Source organism: Aspergillus udagawae (genome assembly GCF_001078395.1).
Source record: "Aspergillus udagawae IFM 46973 DNA, scaffold_5, whole genome shotgun sequence".
NCBI lineage: Eukaryota > Fungi > Ascomycota > Eurotiomycetes > Eurotiales > Aspergillaceae > Aspergillus > Aspergillus udagawae.
The window spans coordinates 936,770-959,841 of NW_025091268.1; the positions used below are offsets into that span (position 1 = coordinate 936,770).

The 23,072-nt window shown below is 48.7% G+C and overlaps 10 protein-coding genes across 10 annotated transcripts; 4 read left to right on the top strand and 6 right to left on the bottom strand.

Moving 5' to 3' along the window:
* Positions 1–581: 581 nt before the first annotated feature.
* Aud_007142 (HIT family protein) lies at positions 582–1,362 on the top strand (the record flags this gene model as incomplete). Its single annotated transcript, XM_043292035.1, has 3 exons — positions 582–869; positions 922–1,036; positions 1,091–1,362. The coding sequence occupies 3 exons, from the start codon at positions 582–584 to the stop codon at positions 1,360–1,362; spliced, it is 675 nt and encodes a 224-aa protein (XP_043147970.1).
* A 178-nt stretch (positions 1,363–1,540) lies between these two features.
* Aud_007143 (tRNA (guanine-N2-)-methyltransferase) lies at positions 1,541–3,274 on the bottom strand (the record flags this gene model as incomplete). The annotated part of the gene is made up of 5 exons (XM_043292036.1): positions 1,541–1,603; positions 1,661–1,785; positions 1,842–2,047; positions 2,100–2,992; positions 3,161–3,274. The coding sequence occupies 5 exons, from the start codon at positions 3,272–3,274 to the stop codon at positions 1,541–1,543; spliced, it is 1,401 nt and encodes a 466-aa protein (XP_043147971.1).
* A 549-nt stretch (positions 3,275–3,823) lies between these two features.
* Positions 3,824–5,559, bottom strand: Aud_007144 (putative histone deacetylase SIR2; the record flags this gene model as incomplete). The annotated part of the gene is made up of 5 exons (XM_043292037.1): positions 3,824–4,006; positions 4,065–4,244; positions 4,302–4,856; positions 4,915–5,225; positions 5,307–5,559. The coding sequence occupies 5 exons, from the start codon at positions 5,557–5,559 to the stop codon at positions 3,824–3,826; spliced, it is 1,482 nt and encodes a 493-aa protein (XP_043147972.1).
* A 393-nt stretch (positions 5,560–5,952) lies between these two features.
* Positions 5,953–7,208, bottom strand: Aud_007145 (ACL4 family protein; the record flags this gene model as incomplete). Its single annotated transcript, XM_043292038.1, has 2 exons — positions 5,953–6,595; positions 6,652–7,208. The coding sequence occupies 2 exons, from the start codon at positions 7,206–7,208 to the stop codon at positions 5,953–5,955; spliced, it is 1,200 nt and encodes a 399-aa protein (XP_043147973.1).
* A 416-nt stretch (positions 7,209–7,624) lies between these two features.
* Positions 7,625–8,407, top strand: Aud_007146 (RWD domain-containing protein; the record flags this gene model as incomplete). The annotated part of the gene is made up of 2 exons (XM_043292039.1): positions 7,625–7,691; positions 7,767–8,407. 2 exons carry the CDS (start codon positions 7,625–7,627, stop codon positions 8,405–8,407), a joined length of 708 nt encoding a protein of 235 aa, XP_043147974.1.
* Positions 8,408–9,077: 670 nt separating this feature from the next.
* Positions 9,078–10,050, bottom strand: Aud_007147 (LYR motif-containing protein; the record flags this gene model as incomplete). The annotated part of the gene is made up of 3 exons (XM_043292040.1): positions 9,078–9,710; positions 9,781–9,941; positions 10,002–10,050. The coding sequence occupies 3 exons, from the start codon at positions 10,048–10,050 to the stop codon at positions 9,078–9,080; spliced, it is 843 nt and encodes a 280-aa protein (XP_043147975.1).
* A 641-nt stretch (positions 10,051–10,691) lies between these two features.
* Positions 10,692–11,270, bottom strand: Aud_007148 (E2 ubiquitin-conjugating protein MMS2; the record flags this gene model as incomplete). Its single annotated transcript, XM_043292041.1, has 4 exons — positions 10,692–10,811; positions 10,871–10,996; positions 11,053–11,132; positions 11,198–11,270. 4 exons carry the CDS (start codon positions 11,268–11,270, stop codon positions 10,692–10,694), a joined length of 399 nt encoding a protein of 132 aa, XP_043147976.1.
* Positions 11,271–11,851: 581 nt separating this feature from the next.
* On the top strand, positions 11,852–17,318 carry Aud_007149 (putative endosomal peripheral membrane protein (Mon2); the record flags this gene model as incomplete). The annotated part of the gene is made up of 5 exons (XM_043292042.1): positions 11,852–11,929; positions 11,988–12,054; positions 12,342–12,548; positions 12,604–12,692; positions 12,744–17,318. 5 exons carry the CDS (start codon positions 11,852–11,854, stop codon positions 17,316–17,318), a joined length of 5,016 nt encoding a protein of 1,671 aa, XP_043147977.1.
* Positions 17,319–17,642: 324 nt separating this feature from the next.
* Positions 17,643–19,419, bottom strand: Aud_007150 (vacuolar protein sorting-associated protein 26; the record flags this gene model as incomplete). The annotated part of the gene is made up of 5 exons (XM_043292043.1): positions 17,643–17,857; positions 18,331–18,447; positions 18,553–18,577; positions 18,641–19,113; positions 19,200–19,419. The coding sequence occupies 5 exons, from the start codon at positions 19,417–19,419 to the stop codon at positions 17,643–17,645; spliced, it is 1,050 nt and encodes a 349-aa protein (XP_043147978.1).
* A 2,790-nt stretch (positions 19,420–22,209) lies between these two features.
* Aud_007151 (gluconokinase) lies at positions 22,210–22,992 on the top strand (the record flags this gene model as incomplete). Its single annotated transcript, XM_043292044.1, has 2 exons — positions 22,210–22,455; positions 22,537–22,992. The coding sequence occupies 2 exons, from the start codon at positions 22,210–22,212 to the stop codon at positions 22,990–22,992; spliced, it is 702 nt and encodes a 233-aa protein (XP_043147979.1).
* Between the last annotated feature and the right edge of the window lie 80 nt (positions 22,993–23,072).

The following is a 23,072-nucleotide window of genomic DNA, read 5'->3' on the forward strand; positions in this document are numbered from 1 at the left end:
GCTAACTTCACGAATCAATGACGCCTCAATGCCGCTGTAGTCTAAAGGCGAGGATTCGGAGTGTCAAAGTCCTGTCGAGATATACGGATCAGCAAAGAATCGCAGCTATCAGTAGTCGATATTAGAGTATAATTTGAATTCGAACAATTCTGCATTGCTCTACCTTGGTTAAGTTTCTACTAAAATTCTCGAGTGTTTCTCCCAGCTAAAAGTCCAAAATTGTGGTAGAGCGACACCACAGACCTGTGTAGAATGGTTGGTAGTTGTGAATATTTAAGCCGAGGTCCAGAGTGAGGAGTATCAACTCTAACCCCAACCACTTTGACTTCATCAGGCCAGAGGCACCACTCTTCCAAAACGATCGAACAGTTGAGGTCACAAGTTTCCTGATACATTGGCTGAGAGTATATACCTTTTATGCCTGTAGAGATACCCCGTTTTGAGGTCAATCGTCCCCTCAATTCGCCCTGGCAGAAGGGCCTCTGCTTCAGACTACCAAGCACTCGCTACTATACTTGGACCTCATTGATGCTCTCATCAACAGAGACTTCATCTAGGCTCTATTGAGACAGAATATCCAGATGGCTGTGCCGTCGCCATCAGCGTCATGCCCCTTCTGCAGCATCGCTGCAGCATATCCTCCCATCCCACCCTCGATATTCCATCCTCAACAGAAACAGGATGGCGCACAAGAATCAGGTACCATCCCCACAGATACGGCGCAGGAACCACATGCACATCTTGTACTTTCGACTCCATATGTCCTGGCCTTTTTGGATATCATGCCCTTGACAAGGGGCCATGTTCTCGTCGTCACGAGAGACCACTACGAGAAGTTGAAGGACATGGACGTTGAAGTCAGCAGAGAGGTCAGTACACCCTCTAACCCCCTCTCTCAGGCTAAAAGAGCAAGTCCTAAAGGATCCGGCCGCGCAGATTGGCCAGTGGCTCCCTATCATCTCGCGGGTCGTGATGAGAACTGTCTTTGGCACAGAGCCAGAATCCGAGTGGAGTTGGAATGTGGTGCAGAATAATGGTACGTCATCTGTCCACTTTGGCTGGTTCGGATTCTCGCTCAAGCATCGAACAGGCATCAGGGCCGCACAGCAGGTGCCTCATGTGCATTTCCATGTCATTCCCAGGCCGCCGTTGGATCCTGCGCCTACTGCAGCCAAAATGAGTTTCGTCATGTTTGGGCGGGGGCAGAGGGATGAACTGGATGATGAGGAGGGAGAGACATTAGCCAAGGCGCTGAGAGAAGAGCTGGCGAAGGAAGTTTGCCGAGTGGAAGAAAAAGAAGGCGTTGATTTGAATTTGGAGGCTACGGATGTGCGTTATCGGAGGATAAAGGGGAGGCTGTGAGGTTGCAGCCTCGTGCTACTGTTCGTTATATCTGTTTTGATGTACGATACCTACGTCGCGTTCTATCTTGTGATGCTCTCAAATGGGACTTGACGTTGGCTCCGATGAGGGGCGTATTATAATCCATTAGGTGACAATGATTGTGAGCTGCCTTCAGATTTGTACACAAGCTTTTATTTCATCGAGATACATCGCTTTCTGTGCCGGATTTAGACTTGGAGTTGGGGTTCTTCATGAAATACTGGACCTCTCTGTTAGTCAAATACTCTCTGCAGATATAGAAAAGACAATGACTGACCTTTCTCCTGAAGGCATTAAGCTCATCGGCATACATCCCCTCTGCATCAGCTTTCCTCCGTCCCACAGAGACGTCTGAGGTCTCTCCTTCCGGGAGTCTGCGGTAAGTGATGAGGCGTCGGGACCCTAAGGCGCCAAATCAGACATGGTGCTATTGAAGTGCGTTATTTCCATGAACTTACAGTTGTTGAACGGCTGTACAGAGACGCACACAACCTCCAAGTTTGGATGCATCGGGATGGCCAATTCCCCTTCCTCGTCGCTGGATGTTGGCATCCACATAGCCAGCCGTCCATTCGTAACTAAGGTTCGCGAGGCGAAGTTGAGGATGTCATTCTGCATGGCCTCAAATCCATAAGGTTTCTTCGGTGCAATGTAGTCCGGCAGCCTGGAGATGCATCAGCCCACCGTTGACCCATACGTCCTTGATGCGAACTTACAGATGAGCTGGAACCCCGTCGATCAAGATCTCTTCCTTCCCACGCCCATCGCGAGACCCCAAAACTCGAAGCCCTTCACGCACACCGTAAGGGGGATCACAAATGATGCCATCTAGGAACTGACTGGAACGGAGAGGCGTATTGGTCAGATCGGAAGTGAAGACATCCATGAATTTGCTTTGAGTGCCGTATTGCTGGAAATTCGACAGTACTCCCATTGGTTTACCCTTCCCCATCTCTTTGCCGCGAAAGCTACGTCCGTCAATGTCTGAGCCGAGAGTCAGCGCGCCAAAGTGCGCAGCAGCAACGCAGAAGCTTCCTGTTCCAACAAATGGATCAAAGAACAGCTTTCCGGGCGCTGCATGAGCCATATTGGCCGTAACTAGGCTCAACTCAGCGTCCATCGATGTGGTGCTGATATACCGACGCTTCTTAAGGTCGTACTTGTTGACGACCTCGCGACTACTATTAGCAACCCAGCGTCCGAAAAAGATCTTCTGCGGAATTTGTAATTCAGCCGGCTGTGTTGTACTTGGTGAGGTCGTCGTCTTTGACGTTGCAACGTCTGGGATGTACTCCTCCAGCACCCAGAAATCCTCATCTGGGTTCTTCATCCGAATGGGACCCTGGAAGTCAAGATAGGCGAACGACTGGATAATGTCTCGTTTCTCTTCATTACTTCGCTTTCCAGCAAAGCTCTCGATGGTAAACCGAAATGATACTTCCTTGTAGTCGCTCCAGCGATGCTGGGTCCGCCTGCGGACGTCGCTGTGAACTTCTTCATAGTTGGTGCCTTGGGCCCAGAGCTCGAAGATATCCTTCGCTAGGATGCTACGATCAATAAGTCCGCGTGCAGCTTCCTCATTTGCCAACTTGACAATGCAATATGGTGACTGCTCTGTCGGTCAGCTGTGCATGTAATGAGATATCGATATATTTCCGTCGAATGATGGAGGCGCGGGGAACAAAAAAAAAATCCAACCTGAACCCCCTCCAAGTTCAATACGATCCGACGTGGAAGGTGAACCGCGGTCAGGGGAAAATGAGAGAAAAGCACCTACAAATTCGTTGTAAGAAATAATCTCGAGGTCGATTTCAGCCAAAGCTGCCAGTGCTTGGATCTCCGGCCGTCGAAAACTTTCGTGCACTTGAGCGAAGCGGATCAAGTATTCCATTGCGATGCAACCAGGCCAGGATGCGGCCTTTGCTTCTGGATAGACGATGTGAGGACAATGAATTACTCCTAAGTTTGCATGAGTATGTAAGGATGAATCCAGACCAGCCTTGGCTGTATGCTGCGTCAAATGGTGATTGCGTCGACTGTGATGACTTCTGTTCGATTCTTCTACTGTTGCCGCGAAACGGAACCTGCTACTATCCGTCCAACCCACACTGCAGGGAATGGGCAGAAAATTGAGGACCATACGCTACAACACCTCTTCTCAGTGCCAAATTTATCTTGATTACTATAAAACAACTTCAATGACCTTAAGCGCTCTATTCTTGGTGAGGGCTCGCTTCTTGCCAGCTCCAGCTCTTATGTCCTTTGTAAAACAGCGAAATAAATGACAAACAAATCCCTAACTGAAGTTGAACTTCAGTATAACCTTGTATAACCTCTGACAGACGACACTGCAAGATGCGAATATTAGAATAAACCCACAGACCTGCGCCATCCCCAACCCGATAGACCGTAACGAAATAACCAGGACAAGACTCCGCCGCTATGCGCCCACAACCTTAAATACATATCGTGAATCATATCCTTCAACACGACTAATCTCAACCTTCTCATCGGGGGGTATCATGTCATGTTTCAAGTCCCAACCGGCCTGACGAGACAACTCGGAGACTACAACATCGCAATCACCCAAGAGGTCAATATCGAAGCACGTATGCGTCACAGGCTACACAATGGGTCAGTTCCAAGGCGAGTAATGTCCATGGGATTGGAGCGTAACGTACAGTACGAGAAATGTAGATCTGAGGGACATGACGTGGGAGAACACCCGGCACTTCAGCCACAGGTGCTACTTTCAACGATGTACCGATCACGATTACCAAGTCTACTTTATCACGGTCATGATGAAGAAGACGACGGCCAAACTCGTCGGGCAAGTCCTCGCCAAAGAATGTAATGTCAGGCTAGATAGCAATTAGCTGTCAGTTGCCATTGGGACCTCAATGATAGCTGACGCTCACCTTCATAACGCCAGGAGTGGGAATCTCGTAATCTTCCTCCTCTGAACTATCCTCGCCGTCCTTCTTCCTGCTCTTCTGCGTTCCGTTGGACAGCCGTTTGCGTTTGAGCCCCTGCGGCTTCAAAGAATCGTCTTCGAGCCTCTCTTTGCAAGCCATGCATTCGGGCACAATGCCTCTTTTGATGTCGTCGAAAATCTCTTCGCCTTTCACTTTGTGACGACACTTGACGCACGTAGCTGTCGCAAAAGAGCCATGACATTGCAGAATTTTCTCCGGCAGAATACCTGCGTTGGCCTCGATGTTGTCGATGTTTTGAGTATAATTGGTCAATAGTTTGCCTTGATCCTGGAGGAGCTTGATGAACGCATGAGTGGGAGAGAATTTCTTCTCCGTGGGCAATATATCCTTCGCGATTGAAAAGAAAATATTTGGATCCTCACGGAACACATGAATATCAAAAACCTCCTGAGGGTCACTTAGCCCCAGGTGTTCTAACTGAGCATAGAGTCCGGTATCTTTCGAGCGAAAATCGGGGATTCCAAGACTCGTGGAGATCTTGCGAAAATTGTCAGTACCAAATTAGCCAAACAGGCACCTTGATCTGAAAACCTACACCTGCGCCAGTCAACACAATGATATTCCTGGATTCCTTGAGCAACCGGACGGCATCGTCAATTGTATTGTACTGAGGAAGCTTCGGCCGCCTCGAGAATTCGCGCGAAATCCCGATCGCAAGAAGAGGGTGATATGCTTCGTCCGGGGCCCCTTCCAGGAAAACTGGAGGCATAATTCCAAACGCAGTACATAACTTTTTCGCGGTGACTGTATCACGAGCGATCGTTTCCTCAACGAATGCAGCCTTTCCGATTTCATGCAGTCGTTCGCGATAAGCTATGGCTTCTTCCAGAGTGCAAGCACCCGGCACTGATCAAGATCATGGTTAGTGAAAAGACACTACTGAAGGCAGTGGCATGTATAAGCCAGGCGCGTAAAGAAGGATCTTACCGCCATCGCGAAGTTGCTCATCCTTCAGTACTTCAATCGCATCTTCGTACAGGGACTGAGCTTCCCATTCCTCACCAGAGTCATCGCTGTCAGTCTCGTACTCGGAATGGGATGTCTCGCCCACCACAGCAGCCTTATCTTCGGCCTTGACCGTCCCTCCCGTCTCCCCGGCTGCCATATCAACGGCTTCCACTTCGACCACCGGATCCTTCAACGACGCGCTTTCCCTGCCGGGCACTGATATTACGTCCATCCTGAATAAAGATTGGACACTTCCAGCTGCCTCTATGAAGGACCTTCACTCACATTGAGCTTTTTGCCACTCAAGTCGATCGCTGGGATAAATTTGGTTCTGGGTATCTCTGGGTAATGCGGTCGGAGTGGACTTAATCCGATTCCGACTCCGATATTGAGTGACAAAGAAGTCAGGGATTATTGATATAGCAAACAGTTGAGGCTGGCGTTTACTGGTCCAAGGCTGGTCCACTACAGACTTGGGTAATTGTCGAACAAACACTGCCATTTCTACGGAAACCCCCTTTTGTTAACGGAGACAAATGCAGTGTGTCTTCTGTGCATTGATAAAATCATCTCTATTGGTATCATGACAGATATTCATCAAACATATATGACTTGTAACTTTTTCTCAATCCGCCATCTCGTGGTCTTCATCTGACTCGCCCTCAATCTCATCTTCCCAATCCCCTTCCTCCCCTTCGGCATCCTCTGCGTTGCTGTCATCTTCCATATCCTCGCCTATTTCTTTGTTCATCTCTTCAACCAGCTCAAGAGCATGCTCCTTGAGTCTTTCATCTTCATACTGGACCAGGTCGTAGAGGGTCAAACTCTGTTTCAACCACTCGCGACTGGCCACAAGGGAAGCTACTCGCTGTGACTCGGGCGATGCTTCTGCTTCTGCGTCCTTTGGCGCCTGTCGCTTTTCCGCGAGAAGATAAAGACACCAACCACCCAGGTACCATGCTTCCACGCTCTGATCATCTTCCAGGATCAAACGTTCCAAGACTTCGAGTGCTTCCAATTCCATTGCAACCTCCATAAGTAGACGCGCAAGACTGACTCGAGTTGCAAACTCCGGAACCTTTGGATCTTCAGGAGGCAAGTCTTTCCATAGCTCAAGACTTCGGGAGAGTGCGGCTCGGGCATCATCTTGTCGTAATTGGGATATCCTGATAGATGCTAGTGTCTGGAGGACTTCAGGCGCTTGAGGATCAACCAAGAGAGCTTCCGTTATGAGAGATTCGCACTGGTTTTCGGCATCTTCTTCCCAACTGGAGGCTGTCAGATTATTCCAAGAATGAATATGTTTGGGTGTAATGCTACTCACGAGAGATCTGTCATGTAGATTTCAGCTACTCCGCAGAGTGCGTTCGCCATCTTCTTCTTCTTTTCTGCCAACTCAGCAGCAGCCTGGGGATCCTGCTTTTCCTCCAACTGCTGGATGATTGTTCTTAGAGCCGAGACACCTTTCTCAAACCACTTGACGCTATCCTTCCCTCCCGCTTCGCTCAATTGAGCCAGCCATAAAAACTTCTCAGCACCACCCCCATCAGACTCGGGTATTGTGCCATTCGGGTCGAGCTCCACCGTACGTAAAAAGCATTCTCTCGCAGCATTGATATCCCCGAGTTCGACGTGAATCTCGCCAATAGTGTTGAGGGCTAATAGTTGACTGGGGGAATTGGCGGGCGCAGAACTGAAAGCCTGCTGAGCTGCTGCAAGCGCAGCATCTGGTTGTCCCGTTTGAAGTAAGACGACCGCTTGCTCAAGGAGTGTCGCAGGATCCTCGTTCATTTTCTGTTTGGATACTGAACCGCCAGCTCGGAGAACGGACTTTTCGCGCGATTTCGCAGCCTTTTTCTTGTGAGGTCTAGATTTGCCCATGGTATCTTATTGGACTGGTATGTCTTAAACGTACTGTAGAATTCTTTGAGAATAGAAGATGTCAGTTCAAATTATATAGATTATCATAACAAGTATCCAACAGCGTGGGCTCTGTCGAGTTTGTATTTCAGATAGGCGGAGAAGCATTGGAATTATTCCCTTTTTTGGATGAAATAATTTTGGTCGTTTCTTATCTGTTTGCCTCGTTTGCATGCGGGACCGCAAGATCAGTCTATGGGCATTCCTGCGCATCCAAGCTTGAGAATAGCTGTCAAATGAGTATACTTAAGTCTTTGGGGTCAGGACTCTTGTAGTAATTCGAACGTCCGAGTGTTTGCACTTCTGTCCTTACTGTGCATCTGTCTGCGAAAACCTACTCGCAATACCCCACCAACAACTAGCACGTTTGAAGCAGAATGGGCCGTGAAGAGCAGGTCGAGGAGCGCGAGGTGCTTGACTCCATTTTTCCGGAAGAGATTACAGGTTGGGCTTCAGCTGTCTTGATTCGCAGTTGCGATCTTGAATGCACTCAGCTGCTAATGGTGAATTGACACTCAGATATTTCGGACACCGCATACCGGATATCGATTAATTTAGAGACGCCCGAAAATGACGTCCGAGATGAGGAAGAAACCGAGCAGCCAGTCCTGATTCTTCAGGTGTCATACCCACCAGAATATCCCGACGTTGCCCCGGACCTTGACATCTCGGCCCCTCCAAATGCACCCAAGCACCCTCTGCTAGACATCCAGGAAGATCGTGCTCGGCTCCTTGAAGCCTTACAGGCAACTATCGAGGAAAACTTGGGAATGGCTATGGTCTTCACTCTGGTCAGCACTTTGAAAGAAAGTGCCGAACTACTCATGGCTGAACGGGCGAACGCTGTCCAGGCGCTGAAGGAGATGGAAGCTGCGAAGGCAGAAGAGGAGGAGAATCGGAAATTCCAGGGCACGGCGGTGACTCCTGAAACATTTTTAGAGTGGCGAGAGAGGTTCAGAAAAGAAATGGACGAGAAGGAGCAGAAGGAGCGTGAGGAGAAAGAGGCGGACGAAAAGAGGCCAAAGAAGACACCGGTCAAAGAAGAGAAGCTTACTGGCAAGCAATTATGGGAGAGGGGTTTGGCAGGGAAAGCAGACTATGATGAGGACGATGAGGATGCTATTCCAACCGCTGTTGAGAAGATGAAAATAACCGCATAAAGAGGTGCTTTGTCTTAACAGAGTGCTGGTATATCTGGATTGATTTTGCTCCAGCATTCACCTGTACATATCTGGATCTAACATTAAATACACTTGCTGCGAGTAGCGCTGGACACTGAGAAGATCACGCATGTGATAACCTCACCGATGACTTTGTAGATGGTTGAAGTATTCCACCTATAGGCACCGTGGTATCCGTATAATTCGTACCATGTCCTAATTGAGCTAATCTCGCTGTCCCCCAGGACGAAAGGTATGATTGGACCCGGGATAGACTGGCTGATCAAAAACATCCCATTTAGATGCTTGCTCATACCGCAAGCTGCAACAAGGGTAGTAGAGCTGGTTGTCTTTAGTCTCTCTAAGGATTGACCACCCGATTTTCATGTTCAAAACACTTAGAAAGACGTACTAAACGCCCGCATCAAGTATTATGGGGATGAAATTGTTGGCCCACATTTACCCCTCAGCATCACAGGCATTTCGATGCTGTTGGAATTCTCGCACAAGCGAGCTGCTCGGCGACCAACGGTCAGCTGTGCTCCCTGCAGCAGAACGAGACGGCAATCTCTCGTATAGTACGATAGGTTATGGAGCTTCGCAGAGCGCAAACTTCACAACATGAGGAGTGGCTTGGAAGAAAAGAAGACCGCCTTTTTGATACAACCCTTCATCCTTGGGTTGACCCCTGTGTTTCTTCTTCCGCAGCCAATTTGCGCTCCGCAAGGACGACTTGCCACATCGCCTCGGCAAGCTCCTTATTCTTTAAATCTGACTCCTTTAGCTGCGTATTCACCTCGGTCAAAGCTTTCTTGATTTCGGCAGACCATGTCTCTGTCTCTGGCCGACCAAGAGTCAACTGATCCCACTCATCCTCGTCCTTGGCGAATAATATTTCAACACCGAGCTTTTCCCGGCGCTCTATCCGACGCCAGCGCTTATCGAGTTTTGTCCGAATGACTCCGCTCAAATTTTTGGGCTGGGGCTTCTTGATGCGCAGGAATGGGATTCCCCGTGCGCTGACGAGCACAGGGACCCGGCGTCTTCCATTCACCATGGGTCGGGGCCGGGAAAGGATAGGGGTGGCGTCTGGATGCCTTCGGGCAGTCATTTCTTGAAAGCGCCTCGATTCTTCTTTCTTGAGTTCTCTCTTGGATAAAGGCCTTGGTTGAACCGTGCTAGCTAATGCTTTGTGGAACTCAGTGGTCTGTTTTTTAATCAATTGGCTCTCCAGAACTAGTGTCGCAATACGGTGGCGGTCATGTTCATTGCCCTGAGACGCTGAATGTAGTAAGTCGAGAGCCTGGCAGATTGAACGGATAGTGTTAGTCGTAATGAAACGGAAGATGACACTGAGTGACTGAGAGCCGTACCTCATATCCAGCTTTCAGGGCATTGACAGTCTGTGACGGACTTTGAAGATTCTTGTACTTATGGAACTTTTGCTGGATTAGCGACTTGGATGGCTGGAGCTCAGGTACTGCACCTGGCAATCTGCTGCACTGGCGGAGCAGTGCTCGATACAGTGCCAGACCTGGAGACGACTAGTTAGCATGTGCCTCTCAATAATAAAATCTTCTAATATAATACTCACAAGCATATCGATGCGTCCCGGAGGATTTTGGGACGATGAGTCGATGCATAGCTTGATCAATTTGACACAAAATAATGATTTGCTTTCTTTTAATCTCCAGAACATGTGATTATGGACAAAATAATGATGTATACGAAGATCACGTGATTGGTATCGAGCTATATACCTTAGGTACATCCGGATATCGTTACATATCTGGAAGATCCCTTTTATCTATCAGTGTACTTTCCACCTATTATCCAGCCATCTTGTCTGGGAGTCGTCGTTACGCTCTCAATCGCATTTTCCTCCTCATGGCTGACATTCGAAAGCATGTCTGGTCCCATTGTCTAGGTCTATATAGGTTGGACGCAAATAACCGCTGACTGAAATATTAAATATGAAGCCGCATTACTCTCATAGTCGCTGTTACCAGGTTAGAGTCAGATATAAACTCTGGCACGTTTCGCTTTTTGATTGCCTGAAAAATGGGCTTCTAACGAAACCACGCCAATACCTGCTGATATGCATAGACTGTACACGCTCTAGAACTCAATGTGGCAAGGAGAGAGACCTAACGTAAGAACCGACCTGTTACTCCAATGATCATTGTCTGATCCATGTACAAGGAGATAGACTCAGAAGTTGGTGCCTTCTGGGGGCTGGGGAAGCTTCTTGTGTTGCGGTAGGGCCATGTATCTAAGCGATTGGTTAGCCGACTCGGAAGGTGAATGAAAGGTCGAATACTCGCCTTCTGATCTCAAGTAGGATCGTCTCCATGGTATATTCCCGTTTCCACTGGGCTAGACAGGGAAGTTTGTCGGGATCGACCTAAGCGACAATTAGGGGATATCCTTATTGATTGAGAAGCAGTAGGCCAAGGTTCATACTTTTCCCGTTTTCTGGTCGACGCATGGGATGTTGACGCGTGAAATGAATTGGATAGTTGGGGGTTTATCAGGATAGTCAGGACCGCAATGGATCTGGACACTGTATATCCGATTCTCGTGGACGCTCTAATTTCCTTAGATCAGCTGGCTTGTAGGTTTGACGATCGGAAGAGAGGACGAACATGGGGTGGGCCAAGAATGGTGCCGTTCCAATTGCTCATCATCATATCCTCGCCATCCGCAAGACCGTAGGAGCACGCCTCTAAATTGGAGAGCATCATGATATCAGTGGGGTGATGCGTCATGAGAGACTGGTCGCATGCTCACCTGCTCCCAAGCCCTTCTCTCCCTTTTCAAGCTCCTCAAGAAGCCTAAAGTTTCTTGGAATCTTTGCGGCCATTGCAGTGACAGTTGTTGAAGACGGGACAATACGAGTTATTTACTCGGACAAAAAGTTGTTGGAGAGAGCGAGGTTATCCTACCTTATCAAGGCGGGAGGAAGAGGGGCACTCTGAAATGCACCACTTATTTTGGTTAGCCTGCGTGCCTGAGGTAACTGTCACTGCTGCCTTGATTTCAAGAAGAGTCATCTCACGTGATGATAACGCCAGCCACTTGTATCACGTGGGGTCGGCGTATCCACTGACGTCTTGGCATTCCCTGTAGAAGCCACCTAGTACCAGATAGAGCTATCTATCACAGTAACGGTGTATGTGGATCGACACGATTGCATTATCTTTGCTGAGTGGCTGCAACACAATTATCTTTCCCTCTACTCCTTGACGACTCATGGCTGTTATTTGGGAAGTAACGCGCTGAGTTCTGGTTCGGGTGTGGAATTTCTTAGTCTCCTGACAATCCACTAAATGCTCCATGAACGAATAACAGCCAACACCTGATCACCAGTAGGGAGAAAAGTCAAGGAGATATTCCTCGGACTGGCAGCGTTGGGCATGGTGCGACTGTACACACTGATCGGAAATGTCCTCACAGTTCTTGCAAACAGAACTCTTGAATCTGATTCAGGAGTCCAAACGGAAGAATTCTGACTTGCGAAATGTTTGCTTCCCATCTATTGAAGGAAGTTTCATGAAACTCACGCTTACTGACTGCCTAGGCTGCCGAGGAGTCACTGAATGATTTGAAGGCGTTGCCTTCAACTTCCGAGGCTCAGATATCTGCTGGTGGGTGTCAAGCAATGCCATACGCCGCCCTTGTTGCTGCTTGGGAAGATTACTGAGTACCCAAGAGATCTTGTGCGCAAACTTAGATTTGTCGATCCCTTCATCTTAGCTTGTCATAGTCGACATGCAAAGCTTGCCGGAATCGGAGTTGTCTGCTTGCAGAGACTTGTGGCTTCGCGGTCTCTACCTTCTGAGAGGCTGAAGGATGTCCTTGGAGGGTTGAAAGAGTCAACTAGCCTGAGTAAGCATTCATAGCTGATAGTCCTTCAAATCACTAACTCATCCAGGTCTGGATATCCAACTCAAAATTTTGCAGTCTCTGCCCTCACTTTTGCAGCATTATTCCAATGACCTAGGAGGAGAGCTTCTTGCAAGTACATTAGAGATATGCGCTACGTTGCAAGCAAGCAAAACCCTTGCCGTATCTAGCACAGCAGCGGCCACACTACAGCAGTTAGTAGTCTCGACATTCGAACGAGTTGCTGAAGAAGACAGTTAGAATTTACCTTTGTTTGGCCTGGCTTTCTATGTCTGCTGACTTATCTTCAGAAACTCTCAATGAAAGCAAGCCACGAGTGAGTATCAAGCTTGAAGCTGACTCTGTGAACATCGGATACTCTGCATACGATGCATTGCGGGTAAGCATCAGACTCCTGCGTATTCGGACTTAATTGACATAGCGCATAAAGGTCTTGGATGATCTGTGCCGGCTTGTAGATGGCGAGCAATTGCATTTTCTGCGTATCAAGTCACTTTCTCAAACATTCACATTGGAACTCATTGAGAGCGTTCTCACTAACAGCGGACACTTATTTATTGGTCATGCGGAGCTCACGCATGTCTTGCGGACTCGGCTCATGCCAATGACAGTCAGGTACCTCTCTGAGAGGCACGGCTTTGCCCTTACCAGTCGCGTTGCTCGGATTCTTCTTATACTTCTCAAGCGTCACATGTCCCTTCTGACAGCGGAATGCGAGATGGCTCTTGGGTTGCTGACTCACCTTCTCGAACCTGATGGAACGTCGCCTTGGAAAAGAGTACTCTGTATGGAAGTTTTCAGAGGACTTTATGCCGAGCCGGGGCTAGTTCGGCTCATTTATTCTCTTTATGACGGAGAAGACAACAGGAAGAATATTCTCAGGGATCACATGGCCGCTCTCGTTCGTCTAGCGTCTGAGAAGCCTTCGTTAATTGGAGTCAGCAGTCGTTCAACTGTACCCCTGCGAGCTGAACATGCACGATCCATAACAGAAGAGCAGATAACACTTGAAGCCGGCGGAGTTGCTGGGGTTATCGGGGCCACTGGCCCTTCTACTGAGACTAGTTTCCAGGGAATTAGCAGTCAGTGGAGCACAGTCCGCACGCCGTACATCGAACTGCTGGACAAGACTGATCCGCCATCTCCTCCTGAAACATACATCTACAACCTAGTGCTCAATTGTATTACCTCATTTGCAGAAGGGCTGGCGAAATTCATACTTCCATTAACTGTCCCAGACCCAAAGCAGAAGCGGAGAAGTCGGATTACGAGCCCCGACAAATGCATTTCTACTGGGCCTTCACATGATCTTCAGAGGATGGATTCCGGCAAAACTATACACAGATCGAATTCCAAGAAACTCGCGATGCCCCTTAATCCCTTGGACCTAGATTCTCACCCTCAATTGACCGCAATCAAGGCCTGCGCCGGCATCATTGAGAATTGCTGGCCTGCTATACTTGCAACCTGTTCCACATTTCTCTACGCTTCGCTGGATGAAGAATACTATCACAACCTTGTTCGATCTTTCCAGAAGCTCGCTCATGTTGCCGGCCTTCTCAGACTGTCCGTTCCGCGGGACGCTTTTTTAACTACTCTAGCGAAGGCTACAATGCCAGCTGATGTGGCTGGTGCTTCGACTGCAGCCGCCGTCTCAGATTCTCACAGCATTACCGCTATGGATGAAAAACGCAAGGGCGGCGCGGTGACACTTGTTAGCTCCCCATTTCCTGCGAACGGCCCGAAAGCATCTGCGGACATTGCTTCCTTGTCACTAAGCACTAGAAATCTTCTGTGTCTGCGTGCTCTCTTGAATCTGGGGATTGCCCTCGGTCCCACTTTAGACCAGCCGGCCTGGTCGATCATTCTGGAAACGCTGCAGAATGTAGACTTACTCATCGGCATGGCCTCCAGCAAAACAAATAACTCTATTAATAATGCGGGAGATGTGTCAGGCGATATGTCTAAAGCCAGCTTCGGGGCAGAAATTACAGCTGTCCAAGCAGCCTCTGCCAAGTTGTTCGAGAGCACTGGTGACTACCCGAGCGATTCGTTTGACGGTTTGCTGATTGCTCTCCTTGCCCTCTCCGGCATGACTGAGGAACCAGTTAAGGATGGGCCATCTGACTCGTCACCGTCGCAAAAGCGCATCGGTCGGGCACGGAGGAAAAACCGGGGTGTGTCCTCTGTGGTCGAAAAGTCCAGAGTGCGGGATGAAGAACTGAAGTTTGTCTTGGACAAAGCAAAAGAGCTTGCCCAAGCAAACCTTGAACGCTTGTCGTCGTTGGTCGACTCCGACCGTGGCGTCTGGCAGCTGCTCACTGAGAGTTTGATTGCCACCGCCGCGAACTCAGAGATAAGCCAGAGACTTCGTCTAAAAGCGAATGGTGTACTCAGCTATGTCGTATTTGAGACTATGAAACAGAGAGACAATGCTGATGATTCAGTCCGAAACGCACGTCATTTCAGAAACCTGGAAACTCTGAACATGCAAGTCTCCACGCTTTATTCGGTTAACGCTTCCATGCCAGGGTTACCACCATCTACCTCCGTCATAGAGATTCATGAGCAGAGTCTGGAGACATTGAAGAGTATCCTGGAGCAGTATGCAGAGTCTTTCAATGATGCATGGACGCTTGTCTTCAGTCTGATCTCCAGTGTTTTCGGAGACGTAATCAACGGCGAGAGTGCGACAGTGGCAGATGATACCTCTAGCAGGGCGCGTGACACACGCTCGGTAGCCAATTCGCCTCGGCTCGTTCGTGCGGCATACAAATCTCTGCAGTTAGTCGCTTCTGATTTTATCGCTCTCTTGCCACGCCAATGTCGGTTGGACCTCGTGAACTCATTGTCCCGTTTCGCTTTACAGCAAGAGGACTTCAATATCTCATTGACAACGACATCATCTTTCTGGAATGTCTCTGATTTTCTGCAAGGGCAAATCGAGGAATTCTGCATTGAGTCGCATGTTGAATTATCAGTCAGCGAGGAGACACTTTCGACTCTTGCAAGAGGTGATGAGCCCTCAGTCTCACGAAATGCCCTGTGGCTGCTGCTTCTTCTTCGGATTGTAAGCCTTGCGAGGGATAGCAGGCTGGAGATCCGAAACTGCGCGATTCAAACACTTCTAAGGATTTTTGATGCGTACGGGCAACAACTTTCACCCAAGGCATGGCGTCTGTGCCTGAATCGTGTTTTGTTCCTAATGGTTGAGGCCATCGAACTTGAACTCTCAAATTCTCGGACAGCGGAGAAGGCCAGGAGGTCTGAGGTGCTTCAGTCTTGGATAGAAACAGCAGTTGTCACGATCAAGGGGTTTTCCAATCTGATAACTACATTTTTTGAGCCTATTGTCGGAGACGCTGCCTTTGACGCTTCCTGGGAACGACTCCTGGGATATTTCCACAAGCTTATCAGCTCGAACTTTTTGGAGCTAAGTGAAGCAGTATTCTCTAGTCTGGCAAACATCCTTCTTCGTGCACAGACGACAGATGATATGAGCAAGAAGGCTCTCGAACTCGCTTGGTCGCTGTGGGTTGCTGGCCATCCTGCTTGTAAGGAGGACATGATTGACCTCGAACGCCCAAATCAGGAGGCATCATCTGCATACTTGCAGACATTTCAGCAGTTGTATCATCTCTATAAGAACGATTTAGGAGACGATCATATTGAGCATATTCTCCTTCATTTGCGCCTCCTCGCTTGGAACTCCATCTCCCCTCGTTATTCGCCGGATGTGGATCGGGTTTCGGATCTACAAGCAATTATCATCGAGTGTGTGAAATTGCTGTGTTCAGACAAGCCGGGGGCTCAGCCAAAGATCGTTTTCTGTCTCGCTGACTTCGTCGATTCCGCATTGACAAAATGGTCCCCAGATTCTGATCCGAGAAGGCCAACTTTTGTTGCGTTCTCGAAAAGCGCGGTAGAGCTCCTGGGCTGGTATATTGCTGTCTTCGGTATCAAGAAAGATATCTTCTCCAATGGCTCTCTAACCTCCGCCTTAGAGCATCTTGGGAACCCAATTGTTCAAAGATACGAGTGGGCAGGAAAAGACCGAGATCCCAGTTTATGGCAGAAATCGACCACTGCAGTGCTGGATATTCTCTATGTAGCGGTTCCATACGTCGAAAAGCAATACGAAAACGCAAATTTGGAAGAGATATCGCGGTTCTGGAAGTGTGTGGTAGACATTGCGAACGGCATTGCCTCTGCGAAAGGTTATCGAAACGGTTCAATCCCTCCAGCAAAAATCCACGCAGACGAAACCTTCGACATCGATGCTATGAACAAGCTCAAGTCGATCATCATTCCATCTCTAGGCGCATCCATCATTCCAGAGGATATACGACGCCAATTTGCACGTACGATATTTGACTCATCTTTCATATACCAACAACAGCGTTTTGGTGCTCCTATCAAGTATTCGGAGAAGGAGCCTTTGGAGGGCATATACGATATCCGGCCTGGCCGAACCTTTGATCCACCGTCAACCCCACGCGCTCGGATGGCATACGTTCTACTCAACACACTATTTGAGCTCGCATCAGCCCCCCAGCCTGAAATCTCGCCGAGCAATGACGATACATCCAGACAAAAGACAACCAATCCGGAGCAAACGGCAGCCCGCGTTCTACTCTCACGCTCTGTCTCCCCGTATCTCATACTCCGATGCGCCGTATCCCTGAAGGCATACATCGCGGATCAGCCACTCCGCGGACTCATGCCCCAGCCCACGCCGGCACGCAAGGCGCTTCTACATCTTCTCCGCGGCATGATCGATTTGCGGAGCGAACCAACTGCCATTCCTGCTCCGCCTATAATCAGGACAGTGGTCATGTCATCCGGCGACTCATGCCAGGCTGGAAATGAACATCACAAGAAACATCTAGAATGGATATATCCACTCGTTGTGAAGGCGGTGCAGGTCGCTGGGAGGGAAAAAGATGACGGAGAGGTTCTCCAAGTTCTTGGAGCGGTTTTAGATCGGGTCGGCAACGATATTTAATTTGTATACTTTGCATTTTACGCTGTGGATCATTCCAAATATATCTCAATCGGGCATAGTTTAAGAGATAAGCATTTGCGGAAAGCGAGTGTTGCATTCTCAAACCTCATTGGGCACATAGAGCTACTTTATTTAAAGAATAAATCATTGACCGTCACCTACAGGGTCAGTTTATCTGATGGCAAGGATTCATAATAAGCACAAGGTACGGATATAGAGTCAAATAGGGTATATGTACGGAGCAGAAAATGTCGCCAAATCTCAACAACTTCCATGAAATAGAAATGTTAAGCGAGACGCCATGCGACATACTCGGCCTACTAACTAAGCGGCAGGGGCGGATACTTTCTGAGTGTGATATGATTCGCGTCCAGGCCCGGCGGTTGCTGAGCCTTCTGGTAGGGGCTGTTGCAGCTTCTGTTGCTGAAGAAGCTGCTGCTGCTGGATCTGTTGCTGTTGAGCGATTTGAGGGGTGGCTGCGAACTCGGGAGCTTGTCTGTACAGAGTAATCTCGGACTGCTTGAAGTACCGACGGGCATCTGGACAAAAGGTGTTCAAGTCAGTACGTTGTCAAAACGCAGGGCGGTGCAAAAACAGAGCAAAACAGCTGTGTTTCGAAACAAAAACGTATGAAATGACGAAAACCGGGGGCCTAGTGGGGCCGCCACGCGAGTTGTATCAACCAAGTGTGGCTTAGCGTGGGGGGTTTTGCCGTTCGGAGAGAAACTTCAGAGTCAGCCGGCCCGAATGACCACCATGACTGGTCTGAGGTGGTTTCAATAGCCGACCGGCTATTGAAATGTCCAGTGGGATGCCGTGGGATATTATTGGGCAGTGTGAACATATGGAATCCTCAGGTACCAATGCAGGTAGCAAACAACGCCGCGATAATGGTCATGCGCTTTCCAAGTCGCACGGACTGCGAGTTGCTTCGCCAGAGAAATCGATCGGGCAGATTCCGTGCCAATGAAGAGAACATTCGAACGAACAAGTGCTTTTTTGTTCTGCTTACCTTCATCGATCAACACCAGGCTCAGATAGTATCTTGTGGAGTACTTTTTGTTGACATCACGGAAGGTGGGCGTCAGATCGAACCCACCAAGGAACAGACGAATAGGAATTGTCTCGCCTGGCCATGATCAGCAGAAAGATCTTTCCATTTCAACAACGTATATTGCTTTTTGTGGGGTGCGAGCAGTGTGACATGAAGCAATTTCAGTCGGATGCGACTCACCTCGCGAAGGCGACCCGTCCATGATCTATCAGAAGAACAACGTCAGCAAACATCCTCTGTGTTGTGCCAAAACAACGGGCCGACCTACCTCGAATCGTACCAACGTCTCGCTCTCGTTGTACTGATTTGGAGGAGAACCCGTCGTCTCACGTCGAATTATGGATAGTTCCATGTGTTTGATCTTCAGCCGCACGAGGAGGAAATAGATACGCCCCACGATGACATCTTTCAGGTGATACTTGGATTTGGAGTATTCAAACTCAATATGCAGGCAGTCTTCGATACCGACATCCATCTTGATTGGGCTGTTGGTCTCCGGGGGCATGCGATAAGAGTAGACCCAGAGATCCTTCTCGCGAATCACATCTGCCATCCGCCTCGAGACCGTCACCCGAACAAAGTACCGCAGCTTCACATTGATACCATTGTATGATTCGTATTGTTTCTCAACATTCTTGAAGTTGAAGGGGAAGGTCTGTGGGTGTTGCAGCTCTCCGGGAGCTGCGAGTTCCTGCACTAGCGAGAGAAATTCGTAATGGTTGCCTCGATCGTAGAACATCTCTGCTCGGCAAAATGCTTGGTCAGTTCAAATCTCAACCACCAGTGGCAGTAAGTGCTGCAATCTTCGAACGGGCAGGCTCCCATACCGATCGTGCCAATGAATTGCACCTTGATGCCTGTGTGTTCTAATCGCTTCCCATCCTTTGGTCGAACCGTAACAGCACCCTTCACCGACTCCCCATCCATGTAAAGGGGGACTCGCTCGCGGCGGCCCTTATCGAGCTTCACGTCGACAGTCTGGCGTTCATCGCTGTCTTCGAGCACGACGTCAATGTCGACGGGAGTGGAGAAGAAGAGAGAAGTCATTTCGGAGGCCGGCTGGCAGGGTTTAGGAAGGTTAAACCAGATTGGAATTCGTGCGCACGTCAAGTTCTTGCAGTCAAATCAGATAGGATCACACAATTGCCATGCCGCTTAGGTTCGCTCAAGCTTCCATCTGGGTTGGTGACCGCAGAAGGCGATGATCCACGACTGCCTGACGGTTAGCCCGTCATATGGTGATTACGTAATATCCGGGCATCGTAGTAGACGTTATTCCATCAACAGTTGCGTCTGCATATGCGGAATTCGTAGATTAACAGTTGAACACATACGAGTCACTTTCCCCATGGCTTAGAAAATATGAAGCAACTCGACATCTTCAGTGCTAGGAGCAGTTGTAACATACTACTATGTTGTTACGCGCTACAGATGCTGACCAATGGACTGCATACTTCCTCATGTCATGTCCGTGCTAAAAATTGGCTAAAGAGCAATGCTCTGGATACCCACCCATCTTGAATCAGGGTCCAGGATGGAGAATAATGGGTGCAGTGTACCATCTCTTGAGTAGGTCAAAATACAGACGTATGAGTCCCTAGGTATCAGTATTGCTACCGCACCCCGCCATTCGTCGCGAAATATATTTTTGCAAAATAGAGGGCAAAGATACTACAACTAATATTCAAAGCGGGTTTCAGTACGACCTGGAACCTTCGAACATGGGAGACGCGGAAAATAATGCAGTTTTCGACAGGTTCGACACGTCTTTGTCCTGAGCTTGACTGGAGGAACGGATTTGGGCAGAAATTCGCCAGCCTACCAGTAAGGCAACTGGAAACACATTTCCGGAGCCCTTGTGTCCCGAAACATATCGTCCTCTGAGGCTGAGACCCAAGTCTCGTGATACCCGCCAAGTTCCAAGTTCCAACAAGGTTTGGATAAATACGGGAGTCCTCAATGTAGGAACTTGAAGATGTTGGCCAGCGAATTGTTTGCATGCAAGCTGGCGGGTTTCCCCGGATTGAGCCACGTCCCCCTGCAAGCCACAAGGACCCAAGATCAATCAATTAGGCGGTGGGCCACATGGCCGGCACTGCTGTTCAAACCATCTTTGACTTTTGAGTGGTGGAGTGTCGACGCTCAACAGTTTGAAGAAATGGCGGTATCGGACTTTCAGGTTCGCTCTTTTGTTGTTTGGAAAATGATTGTCTGCTGAGCGCCTATCAGGATGAGATGCCAAACTACCTCCTGAAGTGCGGAGTACTAGTCCGTCCATAATGCACTTATTATCGTTTGCTCCTTGTTCCTTTTGTCCACGGGATCAAACATTGGCACATTGAAGTGTTGTACAGCCATGCTGTATCGTCAGGGATGAGTTAGAAATGAACGAGCAACACATTACGCAGTGTAGCTAGGGATAGATACTTGCACTTTGATTGAATCATCCCACTTTTGTTGTTGATGGTATTGAAGATCTCGCAGAGTGCGTGGGGGAGTATTTCCGATTACAGAGTTAATACTAGGTGTACTCCATTCGTTCTTACCATTACTTGCAATCAGTATCGATCAACTTCTGGTCAGTAGACGGATAATAGATAGATATTATGTAGAGGGGTCTGTCAGGCCGCGCTACCTTATTCCCGTCAGCCCATACTAGCCACAGCATCCTGGTGTCTGGTCCCCGGCGATCATTTTTGAGTACTTCCTGAGAGTCTTGTCCACATTCCCCGTCCTTTGAAGTTTGAACTTTATAGTCTTCCGTTAGATAGAAGGGAATAATAAATGAAAATAACACGGGAAAATTGCTTCGCCCTGTACATAGCACACCCATTCTGGTATAGCGTGGGGGCTTTTTATGATGAGTGTTTGTAACTCACTTGTAATCGTATTATTGGCTGTATCAGTCCCGGATCCCCGGTGCAGGACAACCTTCTTTTTACCCGTGACATCATGAAAAGATGGGATGACACGGGGACGTAATTTCGTACGTATTTGATGCTCATCCAAAAGATACAGTGTAACAATTGGTGTATGGCGATATACAACCTGCTCTGCTGCTTCAAATTTTTGGAATTATTTCAGATGGTACCTTTCTTTCTATTTCCATTCTGCAATGGTGAGCCTCTTCAAATAGCTAGGATAAGAAACCGATCTCCCACTAACGCCCGAGCTGGCGGAACCTCCTATCTTCTCGAAAGTCCCCCACCTGTCGAATGTTTCGCTGTTTTCGCGATTTCCCCCCACTGAGCTGTAATCTATACTTTGTACTCTGTACGGAGTAAGGCACCTTAAGATTAGGCTATGGAGAAACCAAATAGAAGTTGTTCAGACTTTCCAAATAAAAGTCGTCGGAAATTTCCCGTTACGTCTGTATGATTCGATATTTTTGAAACTTCAACTTGAAAGAAAACAATAGGTCAAGATTCCCTACAGGATCGGCTTTCGACATGAGAGTCCCCACAGACCCAGGTTTCATACTTAATATCCGCCTGCTGGATTTCTTCCTTTTTATTTAGCCATTACTCCCTTGTCCCTTCTCTTATTCCCCTTATAACTTGCATGAAAGATACTGGTATTACCTTTGATTGCAATCGCTGTTCAACAACCCGGTTTGCTGCATTTCACCTAGTTCTAAGCACTCAAGACACAAAAGCGTCGCCTTTTATATACATCCACTAACTTCAACAACATTCACAAAAGTTGGTTGAACCATCCGGCACCGCCCACCGAATTCCGTGTATCACTAGAGCGTCATAGTCTTTGTTCACTCCGCGGCTCTCTTGTGCCGTTGTTTTCTCTTTTCTGTTTGAGCCGTACTCCTTTGTTGTACACACTATGCTCTCTGCTGGGGAAAGGCCTCAACCGCCTATAAATACCAATGCGGTTGTAGATGCCTCTCGGACGCCAGTCACCAAAGTTTCTCTGAATCACAACTCGGCCACCTCAATGCGGTCAGAGACATCCAAAGCCGAGAATATCCAACATATCTGGGTCGTCACTGGGCCTGCAGGATGCGGGAAAAGTACCGTTGGACGGATACTGCAGAAGGAGCTGGGTCTGCCCTTCCTCGAAGGAGATGATGTAAGTACTTCTCATCCCCCGGATATTCTATCTACGGCCTTTTGCAAAATGCGCAAATCGAACTAACAGGCACCCATCTAGTTCCACTCACAAACCAACCGGGAGAAAATGGGCAATGGCATCCCTCTAACCGACGAGGACCGTTGGGACTGGCTCATCTCCTTGCGCAAAGCCGCCATCGAGGCTCTCTCCCCTTCGCAAGCCAACAACTTCCACCCTCCGTCCGGCGTCGTAGTTGCCTGCTCCGCCCTCAAGCAGAAATATCGAGACGTCATGCGCGTCGCCGCCTACGGCTCCCCCTCCGTCCAGATCCACTTCATTTATCTCAAGCTGGACAAGGACGTCCTGATCGAGCGCGTCAAGCAGCGTGATCCCTCCCACTATATGAAGAGCGGCATGGTCCACTCGCAATTACAGGCTCTCGAGGAACCCCAGGGCGAATGGGATGCGCTGACCGTCAACGCCGATGGTCCCCGGGAGGAGGTTCAGAAGACGGTTCTTCAGTTGGTGTCGGAGAAGCTGGCGGAGTACCAGTAACCGGGTTTTCTGAGTCTGCGTGCTTTATGATTTTACTGCTTTTTGGCTGGGTTCAATTACACGGATTGCATGGATCCCTT